We start from the raw sequence: 18,295 nt of genomic DNA, 5'->3' as shown, positions 1-18,295 counted from the left end.
TATGTATGTTCCTATGACCATTTTCTCAATTGTTTTGGGTTTGTTTTTGTATGTCCTTTTCTTCTCTTGTGTTTCCCACTTAGAGAAGTTCCTTTAGCATTTGTTGTAGAGCTGGTTTGGTGGTGCTGAATTCTCTTAGCTTTAGCTTGTCTGTAAAGCTTTTGATTTCTCCATCAAATCTAAATGAGATCCTTGCCGGGTAGAGTAATCTTGGTTGTAGGTTCTTCCCTTTCATCACTTGAAGTATGTCATGCCACTCCCTTCTGGCTTGTAGAGTTTCTGCTGAGAAATCAGCTGTTAACCTTATGGGAGTTCCCTTGTATGTTATTTGTCGTTTTTCCTTTGCTGCTTTCAATAATTTTTCTTTGTCTTTAATTTTTGCCACTTTGATTACTATGTGTCTCGGCGTGCTTCTCCTTGGGTTTATCCTGTATGGGACTCTCTGCGCTTCCTGGACTTGGGTGGCTATTTCCTTTCCCATGTTAGGGAAGTTTTCGACTATAATCTCTTCAAATATTTTCTCTGGTCCTTTCTCTCTCTCTTCTCCTTCTGGGACCCCTATAATGCGAATGTTGTTGCGTTTAATGTTGTCCCAGAGGTCTCTTAGGCTGTCTTCATTTCTTTTCATTCTTTTTTCTTTAGTCTGTTCCGCAGCAGTGAATTCCACCATTCTGTCTTCCAGGTCACTTATCCGTTCTTCTGCCTCAGTTATTCTACTATTGATTCCTTCTAGTGTAGTTTTCATTTCAGTTATTGTATTGGTCATCTCTGTTTGTTTGTTCTTTAATTCTTCTAGGTCTTTGTTAATCATTTCTTGCATCTTCTCAATCTTTGCCTCCATTCTTATTCCGAGGTCCTGGATCATCTTCACTATCATTATTCTGAATTCTTTTTCTGGAAGGTTGCCTATCTCCACTTCATTTAGTTGTTTTTCTGGGGTTTTTTCTTGTTCCTTCATCTGGTATATAGCCCTCTGCCTTTTCATCTTGTCTATCTTTCTGTAAATGTGGTTTCTGTTCCACAGGCTGCAGGATTTTAGTTTTTCTTGCTTCTGCTGTCTGCCCTCTGGTGGTTGAGGCTATCTAAGAGGCTTGATGGGAGGCTCTGGAGGTGGGTAGAGCTGACTGTTGCTGTGGCGGTCAGAGCTCTGTAAAACTTTAATCCACTTGACTGTTGCTGGGTGGGGCTGGGTTCCCTCCCTGTTGGTTGTTTTGCCTGAGGCAACCCAACACTGGAGCCTACCCGGGCTCTTTGGTGGGGCTAATGGCAGACTCTGGGAGGGCTCACGCCAAGGAGTACTTCCCAGAACCTCCGCTGCCAGTGTCCTTGTCCCCACGGTGAACCAGAGCCAGCCCCCGCCTCTGCAGGAGACCCCCCAACACCAGCAGTTATGTCTGGTTCAGTCTCCCCCAGGGTCACTGCTCCTTCCCCTGGGTCCCGATGCACACACTATTTTGTGTACGCCCTCCAAGAGTGGAGTCTCTGTTTCCCCCAGTCCTGTCGAAGTCCTGCAGTCAATTCCCACTAGGCTTCAAAGTCTGATTCTCTAGGAATTCCTCCTCCCGTTGCTGGACCCCCAGGTTGGGAAGCCTGATGTGGGGCTCAGAACGTTCACTCCAGTGGGTGGACTTCTGTGGTATAAGTGCTCGCCAGTCTGTGAGTCACCCACCCAGCAGTTATGGGATTTGATTTTACTCTGATTGCGCCCCTCCTACCGTCTCACTGTGGCTTCTCCTCTGTCCTTGGACGTGGGGTATCCTCCTTGGTGAAGTCCAGTGTCTTCCTGTCGATGATTGTCCAGCAGCCAGTTGTGATTCTGGTGCTCTCGCAAGAGGGAGTGAGAGCACTACAATTCATTTCTTTTATGCACTTCTTGGAGTCAGCACAGACCCCACAGGGTAAGGGCTTAGACCCACAAATTGCCCCCGCTTTAGACACCAGCTGCAAATGAGGTTCCCTGCACTTCTGCCCAGGATACTACGAATCTGGAGGTTCCTAAGACCTCCCTTACGGTTCTATAATTTGCTAAAATGACTTTGAATTAAGGAAAGAGCTGAGTCATCTCATTAGCATACAAAAGACTCTTTTGTCAAAGTTCCAAGGGTTTTAGGAGCTCTGCCAGGAACAGGGGACAAAGACCAAACATATTTTTTGTTATACCACAAGCATCATCCTAGAAATTCCTTTACCTCTCTCCTACGTAGGATATTCTGTTTCTTGCATTTTTTACCTTTAACTTTTTTGTTTTACTCTCCCATTTTAGTATGTCTTTCAGTAGCTTCTTGAGAAAGGGTACAAGGTGAGACCTTATATTTAAGGTGTTTTTATCCTACACCTAATACTTGACTTATAACTTGGTGAGTGCATAATTCTAGGTGGCAGATAATTTCCCCTCAGAATTGTGAAAGCGTTGCTCTGTTGGCTTCTAGCTTCCAGTTGAAGTCTGAAGCCACTCTGATTCACGGTCCTTTGTATATGATTTGTTTTCTCTCTCTTGAAGCATGTAGAATCTCCTTTTGGTCCTCAGTATAATGAAATTTCACAGTTCCTAGAATCTTACTGACTTCTGATTTGAGAAATTTTCTTCAGTTAGTTCTTTGATGACTTCCTTTCCTCTCTTTTCTATTTCTGGTACTTCTGTTATTTGGATGCTGGACATTCTGGACTAGTCCTTTAATTTTCTTTTCTCTCCTATTTTCTATTTAGAAAAATTTTTGCGTTTTTTTGAATTTGCCATTTCTTCTGTACTTTTTAATTTCTAAGAGCTCATTTTTGTTCTCATGGTGCTTCTTTTTCATAGCATCCTATTTTTGTTTTATGATTGCAGTATCTTTTTGTGGCTTGCATTATTGGTATTCTGTCTGCTATAAGGATGAGGTTTTCTTTTATTCATTTTTATTTAGTGAGTTTTAATCTGTTACTTTAACTTGTTTTGGGGGTTATATGGCCTTATAAAATGAATTAGTAAGTGTTCTTTCTATTCTCTGGATGATTTTGTGTAAGAACAGAAATGTCTATTTATTGAATGACTGGAATGAATGTGTTCGTGAACTCTTTTTAAAAAAACACCTGGATCTGATGTTGTCTTTGAGGGACATTTTTTAAACTGATTTCTTTAATGATTTTAGTACCATTCAGCTTCTATTTCTTTTTTGGTCAAATTTAATAGTTAATATTTTTTAAAGGTTATTCATTTCACCGAAGTTTTCAAATTTGCTGGCATAAAGTTGTTTACAATAAACTTTTATTATCTTTTAAACCATAATCTGTAGTCTTTTTAAGTCCAGATACTGTTTTTTCTCTCATCCTGCTTTGTTGATTTGAAAGTCTTTTCAACGGACCAACTTTTGGCTTTATTGATCTTCTCTGTTGTAACTTTGTTTTCTATTTCTGTTTAGATGTATCTATAAATCTATATCCATATCCATGTCATCTTTTTTTGTTTTCACTGGATTTATTCCATTGCTCTTTTTCTAATTTCTTAAATGGATGCTTAGTGATTTAACTTTTGGCTGTTTGTTTAATATTTGAGATAAAACTTGAAAAAGGTGAGGGATGAAACTGAGTGGATGTTTGAGGGAAAAGTGTTCCGGGAAGAGGGGAAGCCCTGGGGCAGGAGTGTTCCTGGTGTGTTTAAGAGAAAAGCAAGACCAATTTAGTGAAAAGATTTTTCATGATATAAATGTGGAAAATAACTACTTATCTCCTTTCATCTGTCACTTTCCCTGCTGAGATGTCTGTTTTATGTGACAGCTGTGATGAGTGGGGAGAACACCATCTCAGTCACTCATTAGATTTGTGATCTAAGGGTTTTTAACGTCTTTCATATTCAGCTTCCCTGTTCATAATTTGTTGTCATGATTAAAGAGGCAAATGTGACTATCCCTGCACAGTAGGTGCAGAGTAAATGGTTGTTAAATGTTTTGAATTTGACGTGTTTGCTGAAGCGATTTCTTTCCATTTTAGTGCACACTCCTGTGCTTGAGCATCCTGCCCCCTGCTGCCGTTGCCAGTCTGCAAACACCGGGAACCACTGTAATCAGTAGTGTCAGCGGCCTCTGGGGTCTGATACTGTCCTCCCCTCCTCACTGTTTCACTGAGCTGGACGTTCCTTGAGATGGTGGTTTCATTTTCTTTCGTCACGTGCTATTGAAAACATGAGCAATGGTGGTTCTCACAGCTCTTGGTCTTACGTGGACCTTTTCTACACGTGATCAAGGAGGTTCCTGTTGAGCTGCAGTGCCCTCTTCCGAGTCACTCGTTTCTCCTTACTAGATTGGTTCAGGATCTTGCCTTTGTTGCTCAGCCTTTTCTCATCCCTGAAACTGTTCTGTAGTACTTTCTTCCATTGGTCACCATTTATTCCTTAAACCTAGATTTGGCAAAATTGTTCTATAAAGGATCAGATGGTAAGTATTTTACGGTTTGGGGGCCACATATGGTCTCTGTCACATATTCTCCATCCCCACCCCTTTAAAAATGTAAAAGCCATTTTTGACTTGTTAGTAAATATTCTTACGAATTTAAAGTTTTTTTTATGGTGCCTTAATTTTTAAATTGTGAAACAGAGCATATATTGAAAAGTTTATGAAAAACTTACACATTTAGTTTAATGTGCAAAAATGAAACAAATTGTGACTCCTGCCTTCCAAGCCAAGAAATATAGGGTATTGTCAATACTTTAGAGCTGCCCCCAGCCCTGTGACCCTCCCCAACTGCATCTTTCTTTGATCCACCCACTCTACTGCATTTTGTGGAAATCATTCCTTTGCTTTCCTTATGGTTTTATCACATGATAACCGTCCTAATAATATATTACTTGGCTTTTGTTTGATTTTGAGTTTTGTATAAGTGGAATCATACTATGTGTACCTTCTTTTGCTCAGCATTATGTTTTTAAGATTTATTCATGTTAATGCTCATAGTTGCTTAGCTGAATTCAGTTGCTTAAAGTTTCCACATCCTTTTATAGTCTGTTTTCATGTTGATGGACATTTGGATTGTTTCCAGTCTTCTGTTCTCATGAATAATGTTCTGTGAACATTCTTATGCATGTCTTCTGGTGCACATGTGTAAGAGATTTTCAAGGGCCTTACTCAGTAGTGGAATTATTGGGCATGTGCACGTCTAGCTTTTCGTGGTAATGCCTGTTTTGCAAAGTGGTTGTACCAGTAAGTTCTCCCTTCAGCAGAGGATAAGAATTCCCTTTGCTCCTCATCCTTGTCAACACTTGGTATTGTTCTCTTAATTTTTGCTGTTTAGTGAATGTGATGGTATCTCATTGTGGTTTAAATTTACATTTTTTTGATTATTGAACAGATTGAACACCTTTTTACATATATTGTTTTTATATGCTTGCAAGTTCTATGTCATTTTTTAAATTAATTTTTATATGTATTCTGGATACTGATTATTTGCTGGTTACATGGGCTGTAGTTTTTTTGTTTGTTTGCAGATTGTCATTTTTATTCTGTTTGTGAGGTGTTCTTTATTTCAAAGTTAAGTTTATTGTTCTCTTACATTTGATCTTCTAAGTCTTTTGTAGTTTTGCCTTTCACATTTAGGTCTTTAATTCACCAGGAATTAACGAAATCTTCAAACAAGTAGAAGAGGAGAAAAAAATAAAGTGGACCCCTCCCCATATACCCATCACTCAGTTTCAGTTAGTGTAAAAAATCCAATTTTGTTTTATCTCTTTTTCCCTCCACCTTTTTTGGGGGAAGTATTTTAAAGAAAATCCCAGCATTATGTCCTTTCATCTCTAGTTATTTCAGTTTTACTGATATTTTATCTGCTTGATATGTGAGTTACAGAGAGATGCATGTTAAAATCTACTGTGGTAGATTTGGCTCTTTCTCATTGTGATTTTATCAGTTTTTGCTTTATAGATTTTGAGGCTATTTAAAAATATTTAGAATTATTATATCTTCCTGGTGAATAAAATTTTTTATTATGAGGGATCTTCTTTCTCATAAATCTTTTCTGCCCTGAAGCCTCTTATGTTTGACATATATATAGATATATAGCCATACTAGGTTTCTTCCATTCCAGGTATGATATATCTCTCACAATTCTTTTATTTTGGTACAATACACATAATAAAATTAACCATCTTAACTATTTTTAAGTGTGCTGTCCAGTGGTATTAAACACATTCATAATGTTGTGCTATCATCACCACCATCCATCTCCAAAACTCTTTTAATCTTGTAAAACTGAAACTATATCTGTTAAACAGTAACCCCCCCCATTCCCCCCTCCCCCCAGCCCCTGGCAACTACCCATATCATTACAGTTGAATATGTACCTTACAAGCAGCATATAGCTGGCTTTTGTATTTTTATCCAGCCTAACTATCTTTGTATTTTAACTAGAAAGTTTAGTTCAGTTAAATATATTATAGGGAATTCCCTGGTGGTCCAGTGGTTAGAACTTGGCGCTTTCACTGCCTTGGGCCCAGGTTCAATCACTGGTTGGGGAACTAAGATCCCACAAGCCCCATGGCATGGCCAAAATAAATAAATAAATAAAAGGTAAGAATTTAAAAAGATATTAAAAAAAAAAGATATATATATATATAAAATAAATACTGATATACTTTGATTTTTTAAAAATCATATTTTGTACTTTTGTCTTGCTTTCCCTTCGTTTCTCCTTTCTTGCATTCTTTTGGATTTTTTTTTCTCTATTAGTTTCAGTGTTATACATACTCCTTTTGGTGGTAACCTTAGCATTAACATGCTTATTCAACTTATCACCGTCTAAAATTCATCAATATCTTTGCTCTTCTTAAAATACTGTAATTTCAGTCCCTCCCAATTTGTATGCTATCATTATTAATATTTTAATTTACTGTTTTAAAAAAAATTTAGCAGCACAGAGCATTGTCATTATTTTACATTGTCAGTATTTTGTTAATATTACCTATATATTTACACTTTTGTTCTTCATTTATGTTTGCATCTCAGATCTTACTTGTAGGATCATTTTTCTACTGCCTTTATAATTTCCCTTATTGACAGTTGGCAGGTGACAAACTCTAAATTTTTACTTCTTCCAAATTATTTTTATTTTACACTTAACCATGAAAGATAGTTCTTTTTACATAGAATTCTATTTTATCCCAGCACATTGCAGATATTATTTCACTGTCTTTTGGCTATAAATAAACAATTTGGATTCAGTATTGCTTTTGAAGATACCTGTCTCTCTTCTTGCTTCTTTGAAGGTAATCTTTCTCTTCTTTCTGGCTGCTTTTAAAATATTATTTTGTTGCTGTTGTTACAGAAATTCCACTGTGATATTTCACTGTCTGGATTCCTTTTTAATAATCCTGTTTAGAATTTATTAGGCTTCTTGGTTATTTAGATTAGTATCTTTCTTTAGTTTTAGAAAGTTTGAGAAATTGCTGAGAATATTGCCCCCACCTTATTCTTTTAACTCATCTGGAACTCCAGTCAGATTTTTATTAGCTCTTGTGACTCTGTCTTCCATGTCTCTTAATTTTTTTTTCATATGTTCTGTCTCTTTGACTCTGCCATGGTCTGGGTAGTTTCCTCTGACCTGTCTTCCAGTTCACAGATTCACCTTTAGTTTATCTAATCTCCTGTTAAATCTGCCCATGAATTTTTTATTTCTAACAGTGCATTCTTTATTTATTAGAAGTTCTCTTTGCTTCTTTTTCATATCAGCTTGCTCTGCCCATGGTGTTTTATTTCCTTGTCTCTTGTGGGTATGGGAGTGAGTGAGCACGTGTGTGATATACTTGTTTTTCTCAGAACTGTGTCTTGGAAATGTTTGAGGTCTAGGATAATAAAGTTGGGTTTCTCCAGAGAGGATTGCATTTACTTTTGTCAGTTGTCTAGGGCCCCTTCCAGTCTTTGACTCTTAAAATAAATTCTGGACTTGAGGTTTTTCAGAACACCCAAGTAGTATTTTAAGTTGTAATTACTCATGTGAGGGCTGGCTTATAGTTTTGAATTGTCGGGGAGATGTTTTTTCCCCCTCTCTTCAATGCTGTGTAAACCACAGCAGAATATTTTTTTCCTTTAAAACAGTCCCCTTGGAATATGGCAACTCATTTATACTCTACCCTCATGCTTTTTTCTAGGGTCTTTAGACTCTCTACCTTAGGTAGGTCAGTATTCTTCGTCTTCTGTTCTCAGAGGCCTGTAAAACCAAAAAATTGATAATTGAATTTACCTAGTTTGGTAAATGCCTTCAAGGTGAAAATCAGCTTTAGTAAACTTAACTGACCTTTCTCTATTCCTGTCTTCATATAACTTTTGTCTTAAAATTCCTTGCTTTCTTGACAACTTACGAATGCATTTGAGGACGTTTTGAAATATTTTGTCCAGTATTTTTTGTTGTTTTCATTAGGAGGATTAGTACAGGTTCTGAGTTCACCATGTTGCTGGAAGCAGGAGAGTCTCTGTGTTTTTTATTTTTATATTCCCAGTTAGATTTTACTGTCCTTGAGAGGAGTGACCATACATTGGACTTTCTTGGCCTTCTCTATAATGCAGTCTCAGTGTTAAGTGGACACTCAGTTTTACAGGTGGATGTGCAGCTAGGAAACAATTTTGAGGGTCTTCTATTTTACATGTTTTATATCTATTATGTTTTTTAATCTTCCCAATTATTTGGTAAGGTTACATATATTATTACCTCTGTTTTACAGATCAGTAAACTAAGACTTAGAAGGAGAATATGGACACAAATCTGGTTATTAGTTGGGCTAGGATTTAGATTCATGACTTTCGACTTAAAATTCTGTGTCCTTTCTGCTATACCGTGTTGCTTTTTAACTAATGTCGTTGACATTTGACATTTCTTGATTATTATCTCTAGATACGAAAATTTTAGAGAAACCACTGGATTAATAATATCTGGATGAAATTATCTCTAAATTCTCACCTGAAAGAAATTGTTAGCTGAGCATTCACTTTGCTTAAACTTTTATCGGTGACTTAAAACAATGTATTGACTTCTGTTACAAAAAGCAGAAAAAGAGAATTGCTTACAAACTACTATGTATAAGATAAATAAGCTACAAGGTTATATTGTACAGCACTGGGAATATAGCCAATATTGTATAATAACTTTAAATGGAGAATAATCTCTAAAAATATTGAAGCACTGTGTTGTACACCTGAAACTAATGTAATACTGTAAATCAACTATACCTCAATAAAAAAGTTAAAAAGTAAAAAAAAAAAAAAGAGAGTTGCTCATTTTTGCTGTTACAGCATTGTGAAATACTTTTGTTGTAAAATATAGGTAATTTTTGTTTTTTTCCAACAGGTGTGTATGTAATATAGATTGCAGTGGATACAGTTTTAATCCTGTGTGTGCTTCTGATGGGAGTTCCTATAACAATCCCTGTTTTGTTCGAGAAGCATCTTGTATAAAACAAGAACAAATTGATATAAGGCATCTTGGTCATTGCACAGGTAAAATTCATTCTACTTATCTAGAGACCTGTCTTTAATATTGAATATCACATGTCTGCAGTCTTATTTGTACATTTTGGTAGTGTTCCAAATTTGGAAAATGAGAAATCTTTTTTTTTTTTTTTAATTATTTATTTAATTTATTTTTGGCTGTGTTGGGTCTTCGTTTCTGTGCGAGGGCTTTCTCCAGTTGCGGCAAGCGGAGGCCACTCTTCATCGCGGTGCTCCGGCCTCTCACTATCGCAGCCTCTCTTGTTGCGGAGCACAGGCTCCAGACGTGCAGGCTCAGTAGTTGTGGTTCATGGACCTACTCACTCCGCGGCATGTGGGATCTTCCCAGACCAGGGCTCAAACCCGTGTCTCCTGCATTGGCAGGCAGATTCTCAACCACTGCGCCACCAGGGAAGCCCCGGAAAATGAGAAATCTTTGATGCTTTATTTTTTTATTACTATATATTAGAATTTCTTTGTTCTGTTACTTAGCTTTTTTTTCCCACTTATTTTCATTATCTCAAGATACAAACAATGGTCTTGGTTTATTTATTTAGTTACTAAGCTGATCCTAACATGGACTTGTAGATATATTTATAGTTCTTAAAAGTTGTCTCAAATTTGTAATGATTTTAGTTGTTTAAGAATTAGCTTATCTTAATTATAGTAAAACTATAAGTATTACCATATTTTTTTTCTTTGGCCGCGCTGTGTGTCTTGTGAGATCTTAGTTCCTGGACTAGGGATCAAACCCGTGCCCCTTGCAGTGGGAGCACAGAGTCTTAACTACTGGACTGCCAGGAAAGTCCCAACCATATTTTTTTTCATATTTTTTTCTAGAGAATAATAGTTTACTTTGTTTTCACATTTTCTCTGTAGCTTTTGCTCCTACATATTATACACTGTTAGAGATTTTGGCGTGAAGTTATAGAATATAAGGAAAAATTATTACCTTCAGTTTAAAATTCTTTTTCTCTTCTTGCCATCATTTAGAAGCCATGTTACCAACTAAGAATGAATTTTGGTTTCTTTTCCTACTAGAAATATCCAGTCACTAAAGGCACAGGTTTTCAACCTTTTTCCTCAGTAATACACACATGGGCTGAAATAATATATCATTTCCTAGTAACAAACAAGGGCCCCACACATTCTCATGGCCTAGGATTGTGCATCTTTCCTGCTTACGAGGTCTAACCACCCTCCCTCTAAGCCCCGTCCCTTTTTTGGACTTATTAAAGGGATATGTTTTTATCTGAGCTAAGGGAAGAAAGTTGCAAGCCAAAGTTTGCTACTTTATACTGATAGCAAGCTATTTGTGAAATACTGAACAACTGATTGCAATATCTGTGGTCTAAGCTACCGAAGAATGCCCAAGAAGCTCATCATAGGGTTTCCACGTGGGGGTCAGGTGTGCACATGGTACAGGAAACTGCTGATAGGGACTCCTTATAGGTGGAAGAAGTAGTATGGTTTGCTTTTCTTTCATGGGGTGGCATTTAGAGTGTAGGTAGGTTAAACAGTAGCTTAGAGAGAGAATATGTTTTTTGAGGAACTGGTACGTGATTGAATGGGACTGTCTGGAATTTCAAATTCAGAACAGTTGGTCGTTTGAGGATTTTGTTAATTGAAACTCATGCCGATTTAGAAGTGAGTTTGGAGTAGCTGGTCCTTAATTTTTGTCTTGGTTCCCATTTACACCTGAGTATTCCTTCCCTTTCCGCCCCCGCCCCCCCCCCCCCCCCACTGCTAGTACTGGGAAGCTGAAGCTTGTGCTTCTCAACAGGTGTTTATGGTTCATGTACAGTCTTCCTGTCCTACTACAATTAATCAGTCAGAGGTCATTTTTATAGTAAATTTTGTCTGATAACACAGTTGAGGTTCCACGTTTATCTTAATCTGATATTTTCCCAGGGAAACTGGTGGGAGAAGGTAAATCTTGAGACCATTGTCCCTTGGAGAAAGAGCTAATCCTTTCTCTTCAGGGTGTGTGTTATTTCAGTTAACAGAGGGAAGACTTTTTTTTTTCAGGGAAGACTTTTTAAGGAGATGATATTTGAGCTGAAGTCTGAATGAAGTTAGACTGTTCATCACGCAGAGTGCGTTTATATCTGGTATGCCTTGAGACTGAGATAGAAGTGGCACAATAGATCAAGAGAGTGTTAGAAAATGTGAGCAGGATAAGTGGAGAGAGTTGGGAAGGACCTGGAGCATTTGGAATATTTAGGAGTTTCATGGTGTGACTTAAACATCATATGTATCTTAATTTGAAAACTTTTCTCTTACAGACACAGATGACACTAGTTTGTTGGGAAAGAAAGATGATGGACTACAATATCGACCAGATGTGAAAGGTACTGAATCACAATTTCCCAAATATTGGCCAACTACTGAAATATGGTCACTAGATATCCTTAGTAGTTCTATTTCCATTATAACGACCTTTCTAACTTTGCTCTCTGTAGCAATATACAGTTGAATATTAGTAATAATACTGAAATAGTTAAGGTACTTCTCAGTTTACAGAGTACTTTCACATATGCTTTTTTTAAATTGAAATTTTTATTGAGATAGTTATAGATTCACATGCAGTTGTAAGAAATTATATGGAAAGTTCTCTCATATTTGCTTGTAAAATCCTCTTTACCTCTCTAGAATCTACTGTTAACCCTTGCCCTCTGTGCATGGGTCTTTGAACCTTGTTCCCTCTGCCTGGAACTCTTCTTTGCCTAATATTCATCTTTCCAGTCTCATCTTAGAAGTCATTTCCTTTTGGGAACTGTCCCTTGACCCTTAAATCTAGATTAGGTGCGTCTCCTACATACTCCCCTATCCAAGCCCTTAACCTGCTCTAAGTATAACTGTCTGTTCTACTCATCTGTGTCCCCCTCTAGGCTATGGGTTCTGTGAGGACAGGAGACTGTATCTATCATGTTCACTTTGGGATTCCTAACACTTAGCAGAATGTCTGGTACTTACATAGATGCTCCACACTTGTCAACAGAATGGATGCAGCTCAAAGAAGCTGTAGGATTTATTTGTACAAAGTCTTACGTGTAGTAAAGGTCAGATTCTTAGGTCCTTCGACTGCAGGTCCAGTGTTCTTTCACTCCTCATTTTCATATTCATTACTTCATTTGATTCTTACAACTACTCTGAGGGGTAAGGACCAGTGGGAACATTGAGGCTCAGTGAGGCTATATCTAGTGAACCAAAGCAGGTCTCCATCTTGGGATCCTAGACCAAGGCTTCTGTATAATTGCTTTTCCACGTGTGCATATTCTACGCATTTGTTTGGTTATACTAATGGACAATTTTTTAAAGATATGTGATCTACCTTTTATGCCTAATTTCTAAAAAATATATAAAATGAGAATAACAGGCCCTATCTCATAGAGTGTCATAAAAGTAAAATGAGATAATGCATGTCAAGTGCTTTGAATAGTATCTGACATACTCATAAGTGTGCAAGAAATGGTAGCTGTTATTATCTTTGAATAATTTGTTATTTCTGTCACTTGAATCAGTTATATCCCATGAGCCCCTGACATATCAGTTTCCTCTGTTGATACAAAGTGCTATATTTAAAAGAAGAAGTCTCTGTATTCTCATAGGAGACATAATAGATCAGTGCTAGTTTTATTCTTTATACTGATAGTACATGACCAGAATAGGAAGGCTCTTTTTCAGTAGGTAGAAGCTCCTACTTAAGGCAATTTGGGGAATTGTGTATACCCAAAATACTTGTCTGCCTTTGATAAAATTACAGGGATAATTTAGTGCCTAAGCCATTTTTGAGATACTGAACATTCTTTACACATAAGAATTTGTCTATAATGCAAATGAAATTATCATAATCAGTAGATATAATTTACTAAGTGCCTACTTTATACTGGTTATTTTACTAGAAATTATTGGTGGATAGAAAGATACCTAATACATGACATCCATCTTTAAAGAGCTTGTGATACAATAAGAAATGAATATAACCTAATTCTAACAAAGTAGAAATGGGTTATTGTCATAAATGTAGTGCTGTTAAAAAGTGCAGTGAGAACTCAGAAAAGAAGAGATTACTATTTGGTGGGGGATGGTGAAGATCTGAGGAACTCATGGAAGAGGTGGAATTTGAGCTGAACCTTGAAGGATGGTTAGGGTTTGAACAGAGGTCAAAAGGGTATTTAAGGAGGACGGAAGAGCCTGAGTAGAGGTATGGATGCAAACAAACATTGTTGCAGAGAATGTATTGGAGAATGATAAGGAATCCTTTTTTGGCTGGAGAGTAGGGGGCTTAAGAGGCAGAAGTGGAAGGCAAGACTGGAAAAGTAGCTTGGGGCCAGATTGTGTACAGTCTTTTTTTTTTTTTTGGCTGAGTCCTAACCACTGGACTGCCAGGGAATTCCCATGTGTAAAGTCTTGAATGCTGTGTTATCCTAGGGCATTTAAACTTCATTTGTGGGCAGTGGCAGAAACATTATATATTTGAAAAAGCAAGACAACAAAGTTAACCAGTTGAATGCATTATATCTGGCAGGAATTGTGCTTATTATGTACTTTGGACTAGAGGCAGGGAGATCAGTTAAGTAAACTCAAAAGGAATAGATTCCTGCTTAGATATGGGGGATAAAGAGTTCAAGCTCAGATGACTTAGATGATGGATTCTATTTATAGAACTAAGAATGTTGGGAGGGGAAATGTGTTTGGGGTAAGGTAAGGGAGGAGTTGATGGTGGAGGTGATTAATTTTATTTTGGAGTTTGAGTTGCTTGTGGAACTCACCCAGGTGACTTTGCTTATTAGCATAAATTTGTGAGTCAGTCGAGGTGATAACCAAAGTCATGAGAACAAGTGAGAGAGATTATAGAGCTGTATTGTCTAGTAGGGTAGCCACTGGACACATGGCTATTTAAATTTAAATTTATTAAAATAAAATAAAATTAAAGGTTTTGTTTCTCAATTATACTAGCCATATTTCAAAGGTTCAGTAGCCCCATGTGACCCGTGGCTACCATATTGGACAGCACAGAAATAGACTATATCAAGAGTTGCAGAAAGTTCTGTTGGACAGCATTGTTATTTAGAAAGGAGAGGAGGCTAGGGACTTCCCTGATGGTCCAGTGGGTAAGACTCCACGCCTCCAATGCAGGGGGCCTGGGTTTGATCCCTGGTTAGGGGACTAGATCCTGCATGCATGCCGCAACTAAGAGTTTGCATGCCACAACTGAGAAGTCCGCATGCTGCAACTAAGAAGTCCACATGCTGCAACTAAAGATCCCGCATGCCACAACGAAGATCCCGCATGCTGCAACTAAGACCCGGAGCAGTCAAAAATAAAAATAAATAAATAAATATTTTAAAAAAAGAAAGAAGGAAAGAAAAAAGAAAGGAGAGGAGGCCAGGATGAAGCAGAAAGAGGATCCAGAGGAAAAAAATCAAGAGTACAGTGGCACAGAAGTCAAACAGAAAGGTTGCCTAGTAGTTTAAAATGCTGCATAAAGGACTTAGATGACAAGCATCGAATTTGAAGACAAGGGGATCATTGGTAATCTTGGACCAAGGAGTTTCTATAGAGTTGTGAAGATGAAATCCAGATTGTAAGAGTTAACACATGTGCTAGTAGTAAGGAATAGAGGTCAGAGGTAACTCTATTTTGTATGTTTACCCCATTTGCTTTTTTTTTTTTTTTTTGTTCTCACAAGCATTTATAGGAGCCCCTTAGTAAATATTCGGGTCCCCAGTACACAGCCAAGACTAGGTAAGCAGGGTCTAGGAATGGAGGCTACAAAGTGAAAAGCAGGGACACAGCATCAGCAAGAAAAATTGGAAGATATCGCTCAGTAAGAATGTTGTAAAGCTGAGCTCTTGGAGAAGAGTGCTCCCAGAATGGAGCATTTGAATGTCCAGCATGGTGGCTGAATTAGTGCTTTTCTTGGGCTGTTGGAAAACCTGTGGTAAATATTGAAATTGCAGTGTTAGAAGCTTGGTTGCAGATGTTGAAGTCATAAAGGGATATAATGGCAGAGCATGAGGTGCGTGGGAGCTGGGTAGGTGATATTTTAAAAACTTGATTGTAGAAAATTTCAAACATGAACGAACAGGATAGTATGATGAACCCTCATGTACCCAACCACCGTCAACGGTTAAGACCATTCTGTCTTTCTTGTTTTGCCTATATATCTCTACCCAGTGGATTGTCATTATTCTTATTTTACAGGTGTTTTTTTTTGAGGTGTAATTTACATACACTGAAATGCACAGATGTTAGCTATCAGTTTTGACAAATGGATATACCCCATCTGCACTATACCTTATCGTAGTCTATAACATTTCCATCTACCCAAAAAGTTCCTTTGTGGCAAATGACATTTTAATGTGGCCATTTTTATCCAAAGATGTTTTCATACAGCCTAAAATCTAACCATATTAATACAGCTTGTTTGATACGCCCTTCTAAAAATGGTCTTGATAAATTTGCCTCATCAAAAGGTAAACCTGAGCCAGTTACTAAAATCACTGAAGGAAGGTGAGAGTGTGTGTTGTGGAGCGTGGTGGAGAATCATGATGAGGATGGTTAGAAGGCTGCGTAGGTGGATGGTACAGACCCCTACGGGAGGGCAGTCGTTGGGAGATGAGAGTGGGATGCTGATCTGGAGGTGACAGGTGGTGAGCACAGCAGGGGAAGATGAAAGGAAGGGGGATGGAGGAGTAATGTGATTTTGGTATATCAGGGAGATGAAAGGAGTACTTCCTAAGCAAACAGCTGTGGAGATGGATGAGTTTATGTGCATTAGGAAAGGTGTTTCACTGGGCAGAGTAGAAAGACCAGGAAAGAAAGAGTTAGGGTTGATAAGGAAAAGAGTGGGATTTAGACATGAGAGAATAGGGGGTGTTGGAGGGTAGGTAAGAGTTTCTACCTAGGTAAATAATTCTCTGTTGGGGTCCGAGGAGACTCGGGTTAGGGAAGGATGTGTTAGTGATGAAACTTGGGGTGCAGGGTGGTATAGGGGAAGCAAGAAAGAGTATATTGAATTTCTTAACTGTAGGGATTTGTGGAAATAATGAGCCCTAGAGTTACCTATGCAGTATTGATGATGTTGTTTCCGCCTCAGCAGCACCTTCTAGGTGCATGTCTTGGTTGTTAATAGCAACTCCTGATGCTTTATTTGAGTGGAGCATGGATGGACCAGGACAGATTGCCAGTGAAACATGGCTTTGCAGATAAGCCATCCGGAGCTGGGCTTTCTTACAATATCATCACTTAGAACCATACTCCCCTTTGTATTTGAAAACATTGCCGCTGGTGGCAGATTTGTTTCTGCATGCCTCTGTGGGTGGAAGGAGCCGATGGGTGACCAAGCACACTTTTTATAATTGTTCAGAGACTAACAGTTGCAGCTGTTGTTCATGGAGCCTGTCACGACTTGCCTGAGGGCATTGTTTGTGCTGGACTGTGCCCAGTTCTTGCTGTGTGAGGCTACATCTCTGCTGTGGTTTCTGAAACTGTGCTTTATTACATCTTTAATGCCTTTTAATCTTTCCTTTTTGAAGTTATCTGATTTACTTGGCCTAGAGGACAGGTGCTTGGACATACCACTTTTGTCCATTCCTTACCCATCTCCCAGCGTAGCTTGGTGAAGTAATAGTGTGATGGTTAAGAGCTTGTGCTCTGAAGTCAGACTTGGTCTACACTTAAAGGCTGTGTGGCCTGATTTCTCTGAGCCTCAGTGATCACTTCTATAAAGTGGGGGCAGTGATATCTACTACCTAGGATTACTTTAAGTATTAAATGCTGTGTCACTGAATTCCTTATCAGTGTTATTACGGTGATTGTAAATATTTTTGTTTTCTAATTTCATTGTTAGTAGCCTGGCTGTGTTAAAAGTTCTTGCCATTGGTGAGTCGGCCTGTCTGTAGCATGTTTCATGTGGTTCATGAGTGACAGTAGGGTGTTCATCCACTCAACAATTCTTAACTCAACAATTCTTAATCAGCACCGCTCTACGGTGTGCCAGGTGCTTACGCATATTTAATCCTCATCACAGCCGTATTATTGTCATTTTGCAGATGAAGAAGCTGAAACTGTGAGAGTTTGTGGCTCATGTAGAATGGCAGAGCAATGATCAGAATTCAGACTTTCTGACCCTAAGCCCTGGTGCTCTTTCTCTTGTATCACAACTGTTCCAGAATTCTGCACATTAGAAAAGGTGTTTCACTGGGCAGAGTAGAAAGACCAGGAAAGAAAGAGTTAGGGTTGATAAGGAAAAGAGTGGGATTTAGACATGAGAGAATAGGGGGTGTTGGAGGGTAGGTAAGAGTTTCTACCTAGGTAAATAATTCTCTGTTGGGGTCCAAGGAGACTCGGGTTAGGGAAGGATGTGTTAGTGATGAAGCTTGGGGTGCAGGGTGGTATAGGGGAAGCAAGAAAGAGTATATTGAATTTCTTAACTGTAGGGATTTGTGGAAATAATGCCTGCTTTCTCTTGCCTGCTTTCTCTAATTTTCTTCAGAATATTTAATCTGCCCTCAGCTATCACCTTGGCAAACACTTGTTCTCTAGCTTTAATCTTTCTCTAAGAATTAGTTTCATATGTTCAGCTGCCTAGTGGGTCTTTGCACTTACATTTTGTTTGAACTGCCGTTGCCTGAACCTCCAGGAACTACCGTCTTGCCTGGAACATGATAGGTGCTTAATAAATACCTTTCGGAGGACTGGAGGTCTAAATTTGAACTCAGTTTACTACATTCACTCTCCTCTCGTTAGGCTCACATTAGAGTCATTTTTGCAATTTTTTTATTGTGGTGAAATATATATAACAACTCGTACCATCTTAACCACTTTTAAGTGTATAGTTCAGT

The 18,295-nt window shown here is 38.2% G+C and overlaps 1 protein-coding gene across 1 annotated transcript in view; it reads left to right on the top strand.

The window, feature by feature from the left end:
- Positions 1-18,295, top strand: part of TMEFF1 (transmembrane protein with EGF like and two follistatin like domains 1) — a 97,771-nt gene that overhangs the window by 60,293 nt on the left and 19,183 nt on the right. The window contains exons 6-7 of the mRNA XM_061200175.1: positions 9,304-9,452; positions 11,729-11,794. Coding sequence (XP_061056158.1) covers positions 9,304-9,452; positions 11,729-11,794 — 215 coding nt within the window. The remainder of the gene's footprint in view (positions 1-9,303; positions 9,453-11,728; positions 11,795-18,295) is intronic.

This window comes from Eubalaena glacialis, chromosome 9 (assembly GCF_028564815.1).
Source record: "Eubalaena glacialis isolate mEubGla1 chromosome 9, mEubGla1.1.hap2.+ XY, whole genome shotgun sequence".
Lineage (NCBI taxonomy): Eukaryota > Metazoa > Chordata > Mammalia > Artiodactyla > Balaenidae > Eubalaena > Eubalaena glacialis.
The sequence above is the reverse complement of the archived record's forward strand: the minus strand, read 5'-3'. Positions and strand labels throughout refer to the sequence as shown.